The 20,068-nt window shown below is 40.1% G+C and overlaps 1 protein-coding gene across 2 annotated transcripts; it reads right to left on the bottom strand.

Annotated features, from left to right (window-relative positions):
• Positions 1-966: 966 nt before the first annotated feature.
• LOC134532772 (organic cation transporter protein-like) lies at positions 967-19,003 on the bottom strand. 2 transcript variants are annotated; one of them, XM_063369608.1, is made up of 12 exons: positions 18,790-19,003; positions 16,234-16,485; positions 13,629-13,781; positions 11,183-11,286; positions 8,271-8,425; positions 6,157-6,325; positions 4,760-4,894; positions 3,863-4,029; positions 2,800-2,931; positions 2,476-2,669; positions 1,569-1,726; positions 967-1,114 (listed from the first exon to the last, which is right to left on the bottom strand). In XM_063369608.1, exons 1-12 carry the CDS (start codon positions 18,946-18,948, stop codon positions 991-993), a joined length of 1,902 nt encoding a protein of 633 aa, XP_063225678.1. In that variant the 5' UTR covers positions 18,949-19,003; the 3' UTR covers positions 967-990. The 2 variants fall into 2 exon arrangements, with proteins under 2 accessions (XP_063225678.1, XP_063225676.1); XM_063369606.1 differs by having other exon boundaries at positions 3,863-4,032; positions 18,790-19,001.
• Positions 19,004-20,068: the final 1,065 nt, after the last annotated feature.

Raw genomic sequence — 20,068 nt, 5'->3', positions numbered from 1 at the left:
TTTGAAATTCTTTTGGTTTTCAAAATTTGAGGCTTCCCTAAACAATTGGCCGGCCTCCATTAAGGTTTTGGCAATGAGTGAATTGTTCATTGGAGAACCATTTTGTGAATTTCACTAAATGTACTTTTCTAATATTTTTATGACTACTGTTGCAATTTTTTTCATTATAAGTCATAATAAATTAACACAAAAATCTCTTAATTAAAAGTAATGACAGAAAAAGAAATAACCATAGCATGCAAGTTAATATTTTACTTATTTTTTTTTTTGCACCTTTTTGAAGGATTTCATTTTAAAAAAAGTGGTTGTACTCTGAAAAATCAACGAAGAGTTTAACTGCGTATGCCAGCTTTCAAGGAAGGCCTCATTGCTTTACCAACTACTGTTGAGTCAGAATGTTCAATAATTAATAAGTAAGAACAAATTCACGTGTTCTCGCATTACAAATACAGTATAAGCATTATGTTTTTTTAAGGGGGCATATTAATAGATACATTATAGGCAGGAAAATGTTATTTTCTGCTTATATCAATTTATAACTTGTCAGTGTTGAACTTTTTATTGACTCATCAAGCTATATAAACAAGTTTGATACACACTATGCTCGAATATGCTTAACCAAACCTACAATTTTTCAACCTAATCATTCTTTGAGCTTATATTTTTATTTGTCTTTAAAGACACACTGCCACTTTTCTGTAAAATGATGTACGATTCTTTGTGTCACATTTCTGTTCGACTTTGTTCCATTTTTGTGTAATTACTCTGACGAAATGCTGTATACCGTTGGCTAAGATGTTTACACATAAAAAAAAATTCAGGGATGATTGAATGATAGTGAAACATGAATCAACGCAGCATTCATATAAACTATGCACCACTCTCAATTATCAATAGGAATGATGGCTGTTGTCCTGAGCAGATTACAAACACAGGCACAATTGCAACACAGAATGAAAAAAATCGTTGAACAAATTAAGTAGTTTTATTTCAGCTACTTTTAGCTGTATTATTTTTACATTCTGATGTCTTTGAAGTGGTAACAGATCTTGTATTTGTTTCAGTCTTCTTTTCAACGTCAGTTGGCGCACTTATAGAATGTAGAGAAACTCTCCTGGAAAAAAAAGTTTCATTTATTACATACATGTTAAATTTTTACTCTAACTATAGTATTAAGACAAAAATATTTTTTTTAAATTATACTGGCTTTATATAAAATAGCAAATGTACATCAAAACGTGAGGTAAATAAGCATGAAACATAGAGGCAGAAATTCCAAGGAACGTACGGTACATACAGAAATGCTTTTTTTATTGCTAGTGTCTATTCAGCTGTCGAAGATGAAGTACCTGTTGAAAATGTGACAAGCTTATCTTGTACCCAGCACATTAAGTTATATAAAATAAATAATTGCGAAATAGTAAAATTAAAAAAAAATAATAATAATTTAAGGAAATTTGTAACTTTGGTCAGAGAAATTTCATCCCCAGGTTTGTGAACAGAGTGAGCTGTCGCTACGGGGAAGGCGGCGAGCTTGTGTGCCGCACATGTTGGTAAAGGTGGCGCACCTGGCCCAGTTGGTGCCCTTGTCCAGCTCCGACACCGGGAAGTTGCCCTTGCACTCAGCTTGGCGTTTGCAAGCGTACTGCAGCAGCAGGCCGGCTAGCCCTCCAGCCACGGTGATGGCTCCGAAAATGCTCAGCGACGTGTACTCTCCATAAATCCCCTGCAGTCAGAACAACACACGTCTATCACACTCGATACATTTTATTATATGGTCACAGCTTGATGCCAACGAAAAGACTTCAAATCCTTATTCTGGGTTCAAGTCCCGGTTCTTTCCGTACTAGGTAGTTTTTTTTAATTAATGGTGCAGCAGTTGGTGACTGAATATAGTTAGTTTCGGACAATTTAACAAGTTTTAGTAACCAGAAGTAAAAAAAATAATGTTACAATGTTTTATTGCATAAAGTATTAACAAATGTGAACAAATCACTTTATTCTCAGCTTTACTGTCAATCTTTAACTTCGGAAATAAAAACATTTACAGAAAGAAACATTTTTACTCGTGCAAAATCAATTATATTAGCTAAAAAAATTTTTTTTACATAAAATCTTAGTAGAAAAATTATACTGCTATTTAAAGAATATTGTCACGACAACCACAGACACTAGCACGCACACACACACAGCAGTCCGGACGCCGACTGGTGATTGAGGAGCACGTGCCCACCCGTAGTGGCAGACTCACTCCCATCACTGGCCCGCATTGATTGCCTCGATACAGGAGAGTATCAAACAAAAGTAACCTTAGCGCGCAATAAAAATGCAATTTTATGCTTCTGATGTGGAGTCCCGAAAGTACAGAAATAACCAAGAATCAATTTTAAACGTCCTGTTCTTTTACTATATCAGAAGTAGGGGAATTCCTGGTGGTTTTGGAACCAGGATTTCCCAGTACTGAACCCTACTCACCGCTGTGCTAGCGATGAAAGGCGCCGAGAGCAGAAACAGTCGGGCGAAGGTGACGCTGGACAGAGTGGCGACCGCACGGAACTCTGGGTCGAAGATCTGCGGGGAAGCCACTTGCAGCACGTTGAGCGAGCAGGCGATGGGCACCCGATGTATCATGGCCAGAACCACCAGGGCTCCGTCTCTGGTCCAGGGAGCTGTTGGAAAAGCACAGCGTTAAATACTCTCACTCTAAACGTTATGTCTTTGTGCGAGAGCCTAACCCGAGAGGGCTTCCCGGAGCCTCCCTTGGTCACACTGTGCTTGATGACGACTTTCAGCTCTTACCGTTCAGGGGAAGAGTCCAGCTTAGAAGGGCAGCTGCACTGCCGACCAAGAGAAGCAGTCCAACAATCGTCCACTTCCTATCCCTCCAGAGAAGCCATATGGCAAGCAGCATGCCCACCATTTCAGCTACGCCTGGAACAAACAAGGGCAGTCTCAAGACAAGCATAATGCATTGCAACTAACCATTTAACCATTTTGTACAAAAAAAAAATACACGGATACATATTTACAAATGTGTTATTATAGGCATGTTATTAAGAAACATTTAAGTTTTAACTTTATGAATATTATATAATTTTTAACAATTTTAAGATGATAATAAAATGGCAGTGATAGATCTTATGATAAGCTAATTGTGTTTATGTTTTATGTTCTTCACGTACGTATAAATTGTATTTATTACTTTCATTTTTGAATTAAAAAAAAAAAAGAAATATTGGTCCGAGATTGAAATCAAGTCTCGTAACCTGTAGTAATTAAATAAATAATTGTTAACAAAAATACTTTATTCAAAATTTCATGATAATAACTGCAATTTGTAACGTGACACTTAAGTTATTCATTTTCCTAAATATCACAATGCATTGAACATTACGAACAACACAGAAGTAGATGATTGCTCGGAAACAAACCAGCAGATTGACTTGCCCTTTGAGCTGTTCCTTGAGAGGAGGCGCATCGAAGGCACAACACGAGTGACCTGAGAGCAATCTTGCTCCCTCGAGTAAAACGGCCATCCGCCATACTCTTTTTCAGCAAGTAAGACACGCAATGGGAACCCAGATAGTTAAAAGGTCAAGAAGAAAGACTTCCAAGTTAAACAAACCTTATGTAAAACGTTTTCTGCTCGATGCATGTAGCCAAGGGCGTCACCAGGGGGAGGGGGGAGGGGGGCAGTTGCAACCCTCCATGAGCCCTAGAGATTCAAAAAAATGTAGCCAAATGCAAAAAAAATACATACTTTTCCCACAACTTGCCCCTCCCTAGGCTATAAGCTGGCGACGCCCTTGCCAACTGTATGGACAGAAAAAAAATTGCAAGCAAGTAACGTATGCAGACGCACCTGCCACGACGGTGTTGGCAGCCACCTTGTCGCCGAGGTTCTTGGCGTTGAGCAGGCCTCCGTAGTAGCAGACCACGGTGGCCGCCCACAGCACGTGGAGGCAGCACACCGTCAGCCTGCTGTTGGGGGGCCGCAGCAGGGACGTCCAGCCGGCGCTTGCCGCCTGTCTGCTGTGGTACCGAACAATTTGTTAGGCCTTCGGGACAGAGATCCCAGCATTAGTGCACGCTCCTCAAGTCAAAAATGTATGTGTGTGTGTGTATGTATGTGTATATATATGTGTGTTAATATATAATATATGTGTATATATATGTATATAATAGTGTGTATATATATGTGTGTATGTATATATAACTAGCTAATTACCAGCCTGCATTGCTCTGCCTCTTTCAATTTTTCTCTATAAATCTCACACACACACATATATATATATATATATATATATATATATATACACACACACACACACACACACATATAATAAATTTCTAGCTAGTGTAAAATATAAATTTAAACTTTTATGCTATAATACTTTTAATGGTATTAATAACAGTATAAAATAATTTTTTGGCAGTATTGATAACAGAGATTCATGCAAAAATTTAAGAAACATGGGAATAGAGGGCAGTAGCCTACACAGAAATGTCACTGTGAATATAATATAAGTTATTGAATTCTTTCACCTAATTCATTGTTAAAATAATCTGTCTTTAACTAAAATAATTGTTCTTAGTTATGCCACATTATTTATAACATCATAATGTTGAATCAGTTTAAACTTATTCTCTGTAAACACAAGCAAACATTAAATATAGAGTGAATATTAAAATAATCTACGTCATATATTGCATGCTCAATGTTGCAAATAATGTGACTGTATCATTGTGGATATTTTACCTCTGAATGGTTTTCTCAGGTGTTTCCATTGCTGGGATGTCTTGTCCGTTGAACAATGCGGCTTCTTTCAAAATTTCTTGGGCTTTATCCGCATATCCGTGGGCTAGCAGCCATCTCGGAGAGTCCGGCATCCATCTGATGGAGCATTAAGCCATGCACTGACTCAGTGTCTCTGCAACTCCATTCTGCTGTGACTGTCATGTTTCCCCCACATAAATATCTATCTGATATCTATTGGCATGGGTCAGGGACGAGGCGAGGCTAATAGATAATATGTACGACCAAGAATTTTGCAATGCACATATCCATGCTTCATTCAGTGTTCACGCCAGAACACCCAACACAGTCAGCTGGCATTCCGTCTGATACGTTCATAATCCCCTTAAACATCACCTTGAGGCCATGTGATGCAATATTTTTCAAATTAAAAATTACACTTTGGAGTTACCTAATTATTTTAATATTATAAAACAATAATTTATATAGTAATAGGCCATATAATAAAATTACAACTTCATAAATTCAGTTTACACACAATTTCTGCACCACCTCTAATGCCATTCTGACAGAGCCAACAAACATAACCAGTGATGGGAAGGGGGGTGGAAGGGAAGGGGCCACCCTCATTATTTAAAGTACAAATTTTCAAATCTCAAAAACAAAAAACATCTATAGACTGTAAACATGATCTGTGCATATTGCATTTGTAAGGTTGAATCAGTTTGAACATATTCTCTGTTAACACAAGCGAGCATTAAATATAGAGGAAACTAAATTAATGTTCATTGTAAATTAGGTATGTTAAAAATATACTTGTAATTTCTGTCCTATTAGGAAATACACACTATTATTAGTTGTGAATCATGTTTAAAGCACCCCGATACATGTAAACCTACAACACTTTGACAACTGCTTGTAGTGAATCAGTTGTTTCTCCTAGATAGCATGCAGTTTGCGCATGGCGTGTATTTGGTTGTAAATTAAGCGCTCTCGTGATTTACAAACCTAGTGTTGTCCAGCCTATCTTGATTCCTTCTTACCTAAGCTTGTCATTAGTTTTATAAAACTACTCAAAATTGAACACGCAGTATTTCACAAATAAGGAACTAACTCAAGTACTGTAGGTATGATACCAATCAAGTTTAACTTGCACATAAGTAATTCAGTTCTATTATATGAATAACATTATTGTTTCATCCGTTTCGTAGCTTCCTGCCGCAACTTAATGTAGATTAGCTAAGCTCGTGAGACACAGGTTTTGGCCACATATAATATCTGTTGCGAAATACAATCGGTGTTCTACATCCACATTAGCTCTACACTTAGCTCGCCTTTAGTTTGTGTGCACCACGAATGTGCCAACAAGTAGTAACAGTCATGCGGGTGCTGGCACTCACCTGTAGAGCAGCAGAAGAAGAATGGTCGGCAGGGATATGGTTACCTGCAGGTCCCGCCAGTCAAGGAACAGGCTGGACAACCCCGGAAGAGTTATGACACCCACCGACCACATGCTTTCGTAGCAGGCACCCACGACGGTACGCCAGCTGCCACCGGTGATGTCCGTGCCTGGATGCACCAAAAAAACCAGGCCTGAAGAACCAAATATACTCCACTTCTTGGATCATGTTCACCGGGGTGACTGTAAAGATGCAGGGCCGGCGCGTCCATACAGGCGAACTAGGCAACCGCCCAGGGCGCCAAGTAGCTGGGGGCGGCGCAGCACGACACATAACAGCTGATATGATATGTTTAACGATTATTGAAACTAGATGAAAATGGATTTTTGTAACAGTTTGGAATGTTTATATTGATATAAGTAATTATTTAAAGTCCACGGTGACCTGTTTATGATTTGTAATAAGTAAAAAAGTAAAAAAAAACACAAGCCTGCTTACATTTGATTGTTGACAAAATCTTAGGCTTACGTGATGTATTTTGAGGCATGGAAAAAATTTTTTGGGGTGTCCGGCTTTGGGGGGGGGGGGGGGATGTTAAGGTTTTTCGCCTATGGCGCCAATTTAACTTGCACCGGCCCTGTAAAGATGACTGGGGGGAGGGGGTTTCCCACAGTCCGGAACATCAAGTTACCCCGAATATCACATAAAGAACATAATGTTTCAAGGACAGTTTAAAAATGTTTCAAAAATATTGTAGTTTTTCAGAAATTTAAAAATAAGCATCTGTGTTGTGATGATGATTTTCTCTCCTAACAAGAAATATTGAAATTTAAATAACTAATAGCTACAAAACTGTCAGGTTTATACTCTGTGTTTGTTAGTTTTCAACAAGTAGCTCATTTGTTTAATGTTGTGGGATCACTGATCAGAAAAGAGCTTTTCCATAATATTATTAATTTCATTTATTTTTATTGTGTTTCTAAAAGCTAAAGTTCGTATACAGACACTAGATATGTAAATTATTTGTTAGGAGGGGAGGAGGTGTTGGGTGAATGTTTACTACCTACAATTGCTCGGAAAGGTATTGTTTCAGGCAGGGACGCAACAACAGGGGGGGGGGGGGGGGGGCAAGGGTATTTGCCCCCCCCCTCCTCCTCTGAAACCTTGAAGTGGGGGCAAACGGGGGCAAAGAAAGTGCTTTGTAATCAATTTTTAGATAATAAAACTGCTTAAATAGCACCATTTTCCACCTTGAAATACAAATTTTCCCGGGGGAGGACCCCCGGACCCGCTTCAATAGGGGGGATCGGTGATTCTTTATAAAAAGGTATATTGCCCCCCCTTTGGAAATTTAGTTGTTGCACCCCTAGTTTCAGGATTTCTGGGCACATATTGCAGGCAGTTTTAATAGAGATAACAATATGCATATGTGGTAAGATGGATTTAACTGCTATTTGTTCACCTGCTAGTGTAAATGTTATTATAACATATTTTAGCCTTATTTCCCTATGCAGTTAACAATGTTGCAATGAAAGGAATGGCTCCTGCACCCATGATACTGTGAGAAAGGCAATGGGGAATTTCCCTCCTGTAAACCCCAACAATTTAAATAACTGGAGACATAACAAAAGAAAAAAAAACTACTTCAGCCTGCACCTAATTCTTGAAGTCTGTTCAGGATTTTTGTAAAAATTAATTATTTTACATTTTGTGGAACTACTGTATTGTAATTTTTTTTTAACTATAGTACTCTTAAAAATTATACAAGACCATATAATTTACTCATAGTAACTTTTTGATGTGTCATAAACTCGTAAAAAAAACCTTTTAAAGGCCTTCAAATTTTTGGACAATTCAGTTAGGTACCGGTACCTGTAAGTTATTCAGTACCACCCAGTGGCGGATCCAGGATTTTGGTTTGGGAGGGGCTTGACCCAGCTGAGGCTAGGATTTATCATGGCAAACACTAAAACAATAGTGGACCCAGATGCTTTTGGAGGGGGCTTGAGCCCCTTAGCCCCCCCTCTGGATCCGCTACTGGTACCACCCAAAAACCTCCCCAAGATGCGAAGCTGGGTCGACCCTCGGCCAAGAGGCACTAAACAAGTACTCACAGATGATGTAGCCGCAGCTGATGAGGTGCACGAATGCGATCGCCGATGTGAACCTCAGGGCCAGGTGCAGCTCGAAGAAGGGAGCGTAGGCGGTGCTCACCCCTGACACCAGCTGCACCAGCATCCCCGCCAGGAGGATCCTCTTGGGGCTGAACCTGCCAGCACCCCGCACTGCACAAACACTTCCCAAAACTTTCTGTAACCCTGCAGTTTAGTTTTGATCACAGGCTTTCGTAACCAAACACGTCTTGGTTTTTGAGTTCAAGCCGTTTCTCTGGAAATGATTATGTTCCCGACATTTCTGCATGCCTTGTTACGGAAATATACACGAGTGATTAACAAACTGAAGACTTGAACAAATGCCGCTGACTCCTTACACACCCCTGGGGGCTATACGTGTCTGTGAAACACTAGAATACAAGCTTCAATAACTGTTCTAGCAGAGTATTTATATGTATAGGGTCATTTGCAGCCAAGCTGTGGTTGGTCCCTGGGGTGTCCATGATTAAAGGAATATCTGGTCATTCAGATTGTCCATTCATCTACTGTCAGCAACTATCTATCCTCAATACATAGACATTATAGAGGTATTTGATAACTTGGTAGCAGTTATCTTTAAGAACGATTAACAACTGAAGGCCTGGTTTTCTCAGGCGTTTCCATTGTTGGGATGTCTTGTTCCATTGAACAATGCTGCTTCTTTCAAAATTCCTAGTTACGCCACAGCACACAGACGGGGCTCTGGCAATGTGCCGAACACAAGAGAAAGAGAGAAAGAACCACCTAATCGGATTAGGGGTGTAGCGTTAATGAAGGGACGAGCGCTACCTGCATCGCGCCCCAACCGCAGGCGGGCGTGAGGGCTGGCTGGCCTGTCTCGTCACTAGCGTCCTCGTAACATTGTTTTATGTTTCAAAAAGCTAAAGAATGAATTTTCCTAAACGCTTTCTTGGCAGGGGAAAGTTAAGCATTGTTACTGATATCTGTAGACTTACATAGGTACTAAGCATAAGCTAACATTTTAATGCGGCATTTCACCAACGGTTCGTTTAAGATGCGAACTCGAAGTTTACCTTCTTAAGTATGGGGCAAAGCTGGTAGAAAACAATGGTTTCGTAATTGGTTTGCAATGTTTATTCAAGAGGCTGAAAGTGTTCGACTTTACTTCCATGCAGTTGTATGCTGCAGTTGTATTTTGTCGTTTCCGGATTCGGACTCGTTCCACATGACACGTAAGCGGAGACGAATCACTTAGACGGGAACGGATCTCACAGCTCTCAGCTCAGGATGAAGCAACCCCGTGCTGACCGCCAGCGCAACCGCGGACTCGAGGATCGAGTGCTCGAACAAGACATTCTTCCCTGGAGCCCTCCGAGAGCACCAGGCTGTGTAATGCTGCCCACGACTGCCATTTTGCAGCCAGAAAAATTAATCTATGAGGGTTTTTTATTTGTCAAATGAGAGTATTACATGAGATGATTTGTTAGGTACCAACGATTCCGTTTACAATACTCTGTGCAACCAATGTAAGCAGATTTTCTGCCCCTTTGTAATGGCCATGCTTGTTTACGTCTTAAATACGTTAATATTATCTTCCGCTTTCAATAATATTTAGTGTTCTGTCATTATTTTGTTGTTTAATTTTTATTACATAATATGTAAATCCCAATCGTGTTCAATTATTTTAAAATTAAAATAATCATTCGTAAACGTTAAAATCAATCTTATTGGTTGCCATTTGTTACATTTCCGTGCATTGTGGAAACGTCAGATGGATAGTGAACCGAGAATATTTCGCGGTTCCGTTATATGTTTCCGCGTCATTGAGGAACGGGACAAATAAGTGCTTCCTTCACCAGACAGTTGCCAAGTGCCAACAATGCATTTGGTAACTGTCTAGCTACTCTAGCTGATCACATTGATATTCAGGTAATGCGATGTGCTGTTATTGGTTGTTGGACACGCCGGCCAGTCTGATTCGTTAATGACTCACGACGTCGGCAGTCAAAAGTGATCAGTAGTCGCAGCGTGCGCATGTTCACAAGAGTAAACGATAAATGATCAACAAAGAAAAATGGGTTATATTAAAGTAGTGGGGGTTAGAGGCCCAAAAGATATCGCGTTACCTTTATTGTTCATGTAATGTCTAAATTTTATTTTCCAAAATTATCTGCGAGAGCTGTGAAATGTGTTCACGCACATTTCTGTATCAGTCTGTAATTTCAGATATCGAGCTCGTAACACTAGGCCAGCCACCTAGACGTAACGACGAATACTCTAATGGATGGACAAATTATGATTCTTGAGCTGATCCAGTTCCCGTTGTCGGTGGTCAGAACTAAAGGAACGAAATGAACGAATCATTTCATGGAACTAATTCAAATGAATCGATCCGGTCAATTCCATTGTTCTGCCCATCACTAACTACCATCTACTGGTTGTAAGCGTGGCTTTCTGGAACCGCCATTAACTGGTTATGAGGTCAGCCGTCTAGTTGGCTATAGGTGAAGTCACTGAAGAAGATATGCGAGCTTAATCTGTTAGATGTAACAGTAAATTTAAGGACTTTTCAACGAAGACTCAACCCCGAATAAACGAAAAGTCCTTCATGATATAAAATGACTGGATCTTCGAATTCAACATACTAGGTAGAGTTGTGTTTTTTGTTGTACACAAGGCAAACACATACGCGGAAGAAAAAATAAACTTATTTTGCTGTAGACTTAACACGTTTTTGAATGCTTTGTTAATATATTATTATTATTAATATTGATTCATGTTTAAAAGTGTAAGTGAACACAACCCCTGTAAACTTACGAGGATATCCATAAAGTTTCGAATATCCCTGGACAATTTGTAACCAACGTTTTTTCGTGAATTTAGGGTGAGCATTTCTAACAGTGTATATATACCTGGAGAGCATCGCAGAGCACACGATGCCTCCCGACAGCATCCCCAGCAGGTAGAACAGCTGCGACACGCCCACGAGGACGTCTTTCTGGCAAACCAGGTGCCACTGGAACACCAGGCGGCGCAGTTCAAGTCTTCCACCGTTACCAGGGACGTCGGAACAGGGGGGGCAGCAGGGGCGAGTCGCCCCCGTGCTGTTATGCATGGGGGGGGGGGGCGAGAGTAGCATTTCGCCCCCCTCCTTTTGCCAGAATAAAATGTTTGGTCCTAGTAGTATTTTTCTCAACCAGTGGTAGTTACAAACGTTGCATTGGTGATCACATTGACTAGAAAATCAAATTTATGATTGTCAATATACTGTAAAATGATTGCAAATTCCTAGTTGGTAATTTTATTTAAATTGTACTACATCTGCTGTCAGAGTAGTATTTAATACATACTACATCATCAAATTCTTGGAATGGTATATTCAATATTTTGGTTCGGAAACTCATTAAATAGCACAATCCCCGCTCTAGGACTGAGGTAAGTGTGATACATCTTGTCGCCCCCCCCCCCCCCCCAACACATGAAAACGTTCCGACGTCCCTGACCATTACTTCTTTTTTTTTTTTTCTCAGCCGATGGGTAACTCTGAAAAGGTCTTTAACTAACATCCTCTGTTCGCTGTGTGTTGTGCTTCTCAGCTACTCCACCTCGCGTCAGCTATCTGGCACTGACTGGTCTGTGCGGTAAGTGTATTTCAATAAACAAAATAAAAACAAAAATCCAATAATTTTAGTACCATATTAAATGTGAAGCAAAAACTTATACCTAATGACAAAATTCACTATTTTATTCACTCATGCAATTTTTTAGAAAACAAATTTGGTTTTATTTTTATTTAGAAAAATATTCATTTTCAAAGTTATTAATTGGCATATCCACTACTTAATTATAAAAATTCGAAATAACTTATTTCAGTACGAGTTTTTGTTAAAGATAATTTATTCGTATACAATAAATAATATTTTGAAAAAAATTGTATTAAAATGCCATGTGTGCATTAGCCAATGCTTATTTGATGTTAGTGGCTTCAGATTGTAACAGTTGAACTGGGCCGCAAGCGCTGACTCCAACAGAGGTCCAAAACGAGGCCGAGTGGTTTGTGGAGCCATAACATTAAATAATACATCTGTAGTGAGGTGAAATTTCAAAATAAAATCGACGTTGACGGGGTTAAATGCCCCTAGAGGTGCAGCCAAGATGAGTGGACGGCAAGAATGCAGCCCAACCAGCAATTACGACATCCCTGTCGTTTAACCGGGTATCAAATACATGCATAACCGTCTCCACTCGGCGGTAGGTTTGCCAACATATCCAGTGATAATGTGAGGTAGGTTGGTAGATCACATTCGTGATGGAGTGTCTAAATAGCGTGAAACAATACTTTTAAAAACACGTGAGAGAGTCTTTCAGTACTCGCCAGAGATGTGTAACTTGTGTTTTCAACTGCATTTCTTGACGCGTTACACTCATGGTTTCCGGACCCGCCTCTAGAATTCGCTGCCGGAACGGGCTACATTGACTATCGAATCATTACATTTGCAGACCGAAGCTTAAAATTATATAACGAAACGGCTAAGCGAAAAAGACTTGAAAAAAAAAAACCTATATCCTGGCTTTGGACTTGATTTTTTTACAAGGAATTTTATTAAAATACCACCCATCTTGTTAAAATTCAGTAAACCGTTAATTATTATAAAGTTAGCGCCATCCGCACAGATGGCAGCATCGTGGTTACTACACATTTCACGTTCCATGCGACTTCCGTTCCGTTCAAGTGCCGTATACCGAGAACTAAGACATTACACGTCAATAGTCTTCAGACGTAGCACCGCTTCCCTGCCAGAGTTGGTGCGAGATATGTTTGCACGTTGGAGACTCTGATCACAACACACGTGACGGCGGCCTCCGTGCAGGAACGCAGCCGGGTGGGAGGTCCCCCTCCCTTCCAGGAATTAAAAAGTGATGGGGGGGGGGAGCAAAAAAAGAATAAGAAAATTGCAACAAATTAGCTACATAACGTATTTCCTCCTCCATAGAGCCTCACATACGGCAAGAATTTTACTGCCAAGTAGTCTATATTTAATACCAGTTTGCACGTGTTACTGTATTTTTTTTTCCAAACAAACCAGACATGTGTGAAATCGTCAAACAATTGACTTAAGAACAAATTATCAAAAACATTTAAATAACAAACGAAAGAGCAAAAATATTCCTTTTTCTCATCTCAGGCAAAATCATTGCTTAAACTACTGTGTGAAAAAACATCGGTGTTTTGAGATATTAGAAAATAAATTTTCCTTTGAAAACGTTCTCATTAAAAAATACGATGCAATGGTTTTGACTGGTCTCCTTCCCTCACAAAGGTTCGGCCCTGCGGCCCTGCGGCCCTGCTCCACTGACCTGCCTGACGATGGAGAAGGGCGCCTCGGGGCTCTCCCGGAACTCGAAGCGCGCGCACGGCACGGCGCTCAGGTTGGAGAAGGCCACGGACCGGTTGGGCGTGTCCCACTCGCCCGTGGTGAGGTCGTACGTGAGGCACGGGTCCCTCCTGCCCTGCAGCACGACAACCTCGCCGTCCGTGGCTCACACTCCCAACCTCACGTCATCGACACAGGTCTCTCTCGTGGCGCATCGTCCAGCTGCGCAAGCTGGGGCAAAGTCACTCCAATTCCTCTCTCGTTAAATGGACGGTCTCCGGGTAAAAGGTATAACAAGTCACATTTTTGGTGATTTCTAGTTTATTCCAGCAAAAAACTCTTAAGTATACTTAGAAGATGTAATGCATTTTTAATCATTGGCAACTATGCTGGTAAATAAAAGAATAATGCAAGATAAATTTAAGTATTTAAATTAAATTTTTATCTAAGAGTTTTTTTTGTTTCTCCTGCAAAAAAGTGAATTCTTGACTTGTTACCTTCTACCCGGAGACCGTCCATAATTTTAATCAGCACGTATTAGTGACGTAAAACATTTGCTTGTCTGTCACGACAATTTTAGCAAACATTAGACCATGATTTTGCTAAATAATGGTTATTTAATGGCTTTATTTTGTATCTATAGATAAGTATATCAGAGGCGGATTTCCCCACACCCCTCCACCCCTTGACCTAAAAAGGGTAAATATGCACTGGATAAAATTACTTCTGAGTTAACATTTCGATCTGAATTTCTAGATATATCAGAGGTGGATTTCCCCACACCCCTCCACCCCTTGACCTTAAAAGGGTAAATATGCACTGGATAAAATTACTTCTGAGTTAACATTTCGAGCTGAATCTCCCTTATTTCAAATACCTATCAAAGAATGATATATAACTAGCAATAACATACAAATAGTCTGGATGTCATGTATACCTATACTAAGTTATTAGTATCTATGTATAGGAAGACCTTTCCATCGATTTTATTGGGCTGGGGGTTTTCCAGACTCTCGGTGCCCCTCCATTCCTCAGTGGAAGATAAAAGAATAATTATTTATTTTGCAAATAATAAAAATATAATAAACTTATGTCTGCGTGCTTAAGGCCCCCGCCTTCCTGGACAAACATACAGAATGCAAAGTTTCATTAGAAACCACGCGATTTGAAAACTGTTCAAGATACCAGAGTGTGGTCTGTTTACAGATACCCTGTGGACGGATGAATGGTTATGTTCCCGGATTTCGTTTTTAAAATGCATATTTAGAAGAGTGAAAAAAAAGGCTAACAATGCGTGTTTTCAGAGTAATAAGTTTCAGGCATGGAACATCTAGTACAGATTCTTGAAAGCACCCAGTTCTCCCGCCATACAATGCCGTGGTTACCGCTCAGATCTCATTGTTGTCCTGCGCACGACGATAAGACTGCGCGCCAGTTCAGGGGCGATCTACCGCACGTGGAGCAATAGCGAGCGTCGTTACTTATCATCCCGCCTCACCAACACAGATACACTGTCATAAAATCATAGTAAATTTACTGACTTACAAAGAAGAATTCACCTCCAAGGAAAAGGAAGAATAGTTCGTTAATTTTAAGATACCTGGATCTTCGTAGAACCTACGCCGTATTTCAGCTTCTGATGCGCGCACACGTATGGAAGAAATGAGTGCAACGTGTTAGTGAATGTTTTCTTTTCGTGTAACGATGTTCTTGCAGACTCGTTTTCAAAGTAAATAGATGTAGTACGCGTGAAACGACCAAGTATAGGTTTGGTTTATGAAGACACATAGGCGTGCCCAGACATTTCCATTAGAGGGGGGGGGGGAACTGCTAAATTTTTAAATCAGATGTTGAATTTAGAATGTTAAATAGCCTAAATACATTCACTCATTGCCGTGTTTATATTTTTGTGCAGTATCAACGAGATATGTTTACTAGTTAATATTTATATCCGTATAATTTTAACAATCTTGAAAATATGTTTTTTTTTTTTTTTTTTCCATAGACAATGTTTAAAGGGTACTTACACATTTTTCCCTCTCGAATTTTCCAATAGCTTGGTCCAGATCTACCTTGAAATGAACTTCTTTTTAGTGAATGCAAACACAGCAATTCAGACAACAGAACTTTAACAAACCTCTTAATTTTTTTTTGTTTTTGCTTGGAAATTTTAAGGGACCTCGTGTTTTAAATAAACTAAGGCGGCTGTATTTCCAGAACGATAAAATGTTTAAAAATTTTTGTTGATTAGCACGCTGCAACACTGAAAAAACAGTTTGAGTGTCACAGTGCCAGGAATGTACGAATATTAACGAACGCATTAGAGAAAATGCCGATCTGAGTGATTACACCTGTGTTAGCCGATTCGTCGCGCACAGAACGGAGAAAAGTAGTTCAATAACTTTCTGCGCACCATTTAAGGAGGGCTGAGCAACACACGAGTTTAACGTAAAAATAAATTAATTTCCCTTGAAATAAAAATTAAATTCAACTCACGCCATTTGTAGTCACCAAGCTTCGCAGGTAATTTTCAGACAGATATTTCGCAATCCCCGTCAAACCGCCTGTGTGAAGACACCAGCACGCACCTGCAGGCGGGCGTGCGGCGGGTGCGCCGCGGACAGCCACTGCTTGCCGCCCCAGTGGCGGAAGGCGGGCGGCCGCGCGCACCAGAACCCCCCCGGCTCGGGCGCCGGCGCGATGAATAGGATGCTGGCCATGAACCAGGCGGAGGGCACCTTCACCAGCGACACCAGCAGCGCGCCGCGCAGCTGCCACAGGCCGCCGTCCATGGGCGCCGCCGCCGCCGCCGCCGCCGCCGCCGCCCCCAGCAGCGGCGCCTGCCGCCACACGCACACACACACTAGGCATGTTCCGACTCCCGCTCAGCGAAGAACTAGTTTCCTCATCTCCCTTAATGGTTCAGTTTTTTTTTTTACTCTGTAATCGCTGCAATTAAGGTTCCTAATGTGATTTTCAACTTTCTTTGTCCAAGGATACATATTTGCTTTCTTAGTTAATATGTCAGTTGACCTCTTTCATTTTCATTTTCCTTTTTATTTGTGAAAAATAATAAAAATTAATGGGAAAATTAACAGAGTGTTATCCATAGCATTTCAAATTTTTTTGAGACAAATTAGCAACACCATAATCGAAGTTTAAGTTTCAGCATGGCTTAAAAAAAAGTTGTTTCAAAAAGTTCTGTTTTCAAAATTTCCAGGGTAGAGACCCCGAACTTTCTTTTCTCTAGGGGCTATTCCTTCCTGGGCATCCGTGTACAAGTAACGTCGCCGAGTTTAGGAGTCCTCTCGTTTGACGGGCGGATGATGACGCAAAACCCTACACAAATGACATTAACTTCCAATTATGGTACACCTGAGCACATTTCAGCTCTCATATGCCAAAATAATAATCCATACTAGTCAAGAAAAAAATTATAGTACATCATAGTAATTATAGTACACTGTAAGCACAACCTTTTTCAGAAAAAATAACTCTACAAGTCAATAGTGTAATAAACTAAAAAAATAGTTTACCAAAACCTTAAACAAGTGAATTAAATGTTAACTGAAAAATAAACATTGTTCAATAGCTTTCAATGAGTATAGCAAATTTTAACAAAACTTAAATGAATCATTTTCATGAAATAAAAATTAAAAAAAAAAATTGAGGCGGGACCAAACGTCTCAATTTAACAAATTATAAATGGACTTTGCTTACGCTCTCAAGGCTCGTGCCATTATATATATAATATATATTTATTTAATAGTAGTTCAGTTGCCCGTATTTGGTAGAGTAGAGAATCACGATTATTTTTATTTGGTAGGGTTTAATGTCGCGCGCTTACGCACTTGGGTACGGAGTCGAAGCTCAACCCCCCCCCCCCCCCCCCGAAATCCTCCCAATAAAATAATAATATATAAAAATCTATAAAACTATATCAAGCCACCAACAAATGGAAATAATTTGAATGCAAACAGTGGGCAAAGTGGTTCCATCCTCCCCCAAACCCCCACGGAAATAAAATTCAGCGTACACTCTTGACCTAAATGTTCACAAAGCAACGCATTTTGCTTGATAACAAACACTGTTGGCAGAACAAAAATGACGGAGAGATACTTGGATCATTGCTACTATTACTTTTTAGAACAGTCAAATCGATACAAGTTACGTCACAAAGTCTAGGATTTTCATCTTCTACGCACACTGGCGTGCTATATGCCAACACGATTTTCATGTTATTTATTTCACCACAGTTTTTCCAGTGTTCTACGTGTTTTTTTTTTTCAATGTACGTAAACTAGGAATTCTACTAATCGCATACTAACATGCTTACTTAGATAAAGTTAGAACACTGCATTTAAAATTCGGACACACAAAGTTCGTATTTTTTTCGACGCTTATATTGTAGAATAGGCCATTCAAAGTCCGGGGCCGGGCCTTGAATTTTTCTACCGCGCGGTTTGTGTGGTTGTAGCGTATAGACCCGCCTACAACAGTCCACATGTCCTTATCCCAATGTGAAGGACGTCACATTGTTGCACGGAAAACTGACCTGTCTACAATTGCGATGTCCGATGTCCGAATGTCCTGAAAATTAAAGTAGTCACTAGAGCTCAGTAAATATAGAGCGGCAAAGTAAGTGTGTTTAGATTGTTTTTTTATTATTATTTTCATGCATTGTAAATGAGCATGCAGCTTAGTATTGAATATTGATTTAACTTGTGAAAGTTGTAAGAGTTCAATAAAATTTAGTTATTCGGTAAGGCAAAAGTAAATGTTAATTATAATCACACGGTGAAAAATAAATTCGTGTGTTCTCGGCTTTTGAAAAACGGCGGTCGCAAACGGACAGCATTAATTGGCTCGGCTTCCCGTTCCTACCACAACGTCCGTTGTTTTATGTTTACTCTTTGGGGCGGGAACCGGAAACAGTTATCTTCTATGCTACCAAAGGACACAGATTGTAACAATAAGTTCACGTTGACCAATGTATGCGGACCATCGCCCACATCACCCATGACGTCAGAGGGTCACGTGGGCCAATCAGCGATAAGCGTCCGTCGGACACAATTCAGGACGTAGACGGGCCTTTGAAGAACATTTCACTGTAATTTAAAAATAAAAATAAAATGTTTACTTACGAATTTTTCACGCGAATCGAAGTCGGCGGGATCAGGGCAAGATTGACAGCGCTGCGGTGCTTGAAGGATTTGAATGGGCGGTGAAGCACGGCGAGATGAGTTGGAAGCGGGTTCCCGGGATGCTGGGCGGTGCGCTGCCGGTGAAGTTACTGGCGACATCTTCAAATCGCGGCTTATAGCTTTGGGGATCTCGTGGCGGAGGGTTCTGTCCCCCTCCCCTCCTCGAGCGTCAACCGCCACGCTGGCAAAGGCACTCTCCCCTCCAGGCGCGATCCGCCCCTTCCCCCGCCAAATCCCCCGCCACGAGCCGTGTAGGTCGGGAGTGGGGGATTCCGACAACAAATGAGCGTGACGCGTTGCGACTTCACCAGGTACGTACCGGTAGTCTCTCTCTCTCTCTCTCTCTCTCTTTCTCCCTCCTTTGCGTGACCGTTTGCAAAGTTTTTTCCGCATCAAAAAGTTTTCCATGCTTACGTTTTTATTTTATTTTGTAGTAATCATCGCTATACGTTAACTCCAAACATGGATTGATTTAACATTACTTCTTGAAAATACGCTAATGCTGGTTTTCGCTATTTGTCATAGAAAAACCTCAGTTATTGATTACAAAGATTAATACTAAGAAGAAGCCAATATCAGCTGTCGTCACAATCATGTAGCATGGTTAGACAACTCAGAGAATTCAGCGGAAGGAATTTGATCAGAAAAAAAATGATAGCACGGACGAACACAGAAGGCTGAAGAGAACAGTAACTGCAGGGGAAAAAAAAATTCCCTACAGCACAGTGACGCACAGGCGAGTTCAACAATGAAACTAAACAGATATTCTGGACGTTACATGGTAGCACGGACGAACACAGTAGGCTTTCTATGTTGAAACAGTTGCAGCTTGCATATTCATCTCTGCAAAGATAAATTAATTTTCAATTTTATATCTGTTTCATTTACTCCATAAAAGCTGAAAATAAGTTATTTTCCCCAAAAATAAATCTGTAGGGTATGTGATTTTTCTTAACCAACACACACCGTACTATTTAAAGTAAGTTTTTCTTGGCTTTAAACATTTTTTTTTTTTTTAAACAGACGTTCTCTTCGTACAAGAACGGTTTTAGTTACGATGCATAGTGAAACTACAAAATTAAACATTTTTAAAGAAAGAAAATAATTATAATAATTTCAATCATTGCTGGATTTGTGACGTTTGAATAACTTATAAAATGAAGCAAGGCAAAACCAATTTTGTTGCAAATTTGACATAGCTCATTTATAAAATAAGAAA

The sequence above is a fragment of the Bacillus rossius genome, chromosome 6, assembly GCF_032445375.1.
Source record: "Bacillus rossius redtenbacheri isolate Brsri chromosome 6, Brsri_v3, whole genome shotgun sequence".
Classification (NCBI taxonomy): Eukaryota; Metazoa; Arthropoda; class Insecta; order Phasmatodea; family Bacillidae; genus Bacillus; species Bacillus rossius.
The sequence above is the reverse complement of the archived record's forward strand: the minus strand, read 5'-3'. Positions and strand labels throughout refer to the sequence as shown.

Bases quoted from the DNA above. Each gene is read 5' to 3' on its own strand.
- LOC134532772 (XM_063369606.1), bottom strand. From the start codon at position 18,948: ATGTCGCCAGTAACTTCACCGGCAGCGCACCGCCCAGCATCCCGGGAA. The intron at 13,782-16,233 runs GTGCGTGCTGGT...GTCGTGCTGCAG, and splicing joins CGCCGCACGCCCGCCTGCAG to GGCAGGAGGGACCCGTGCCT. The intron at 2,932-3,862 runs GTGCGTCTGCAT...TGTTTGTTCCAG, and splicing joins TGCCAACACCGTCGTGGCAG to GCGTAGCTGAAATGGTGGGC.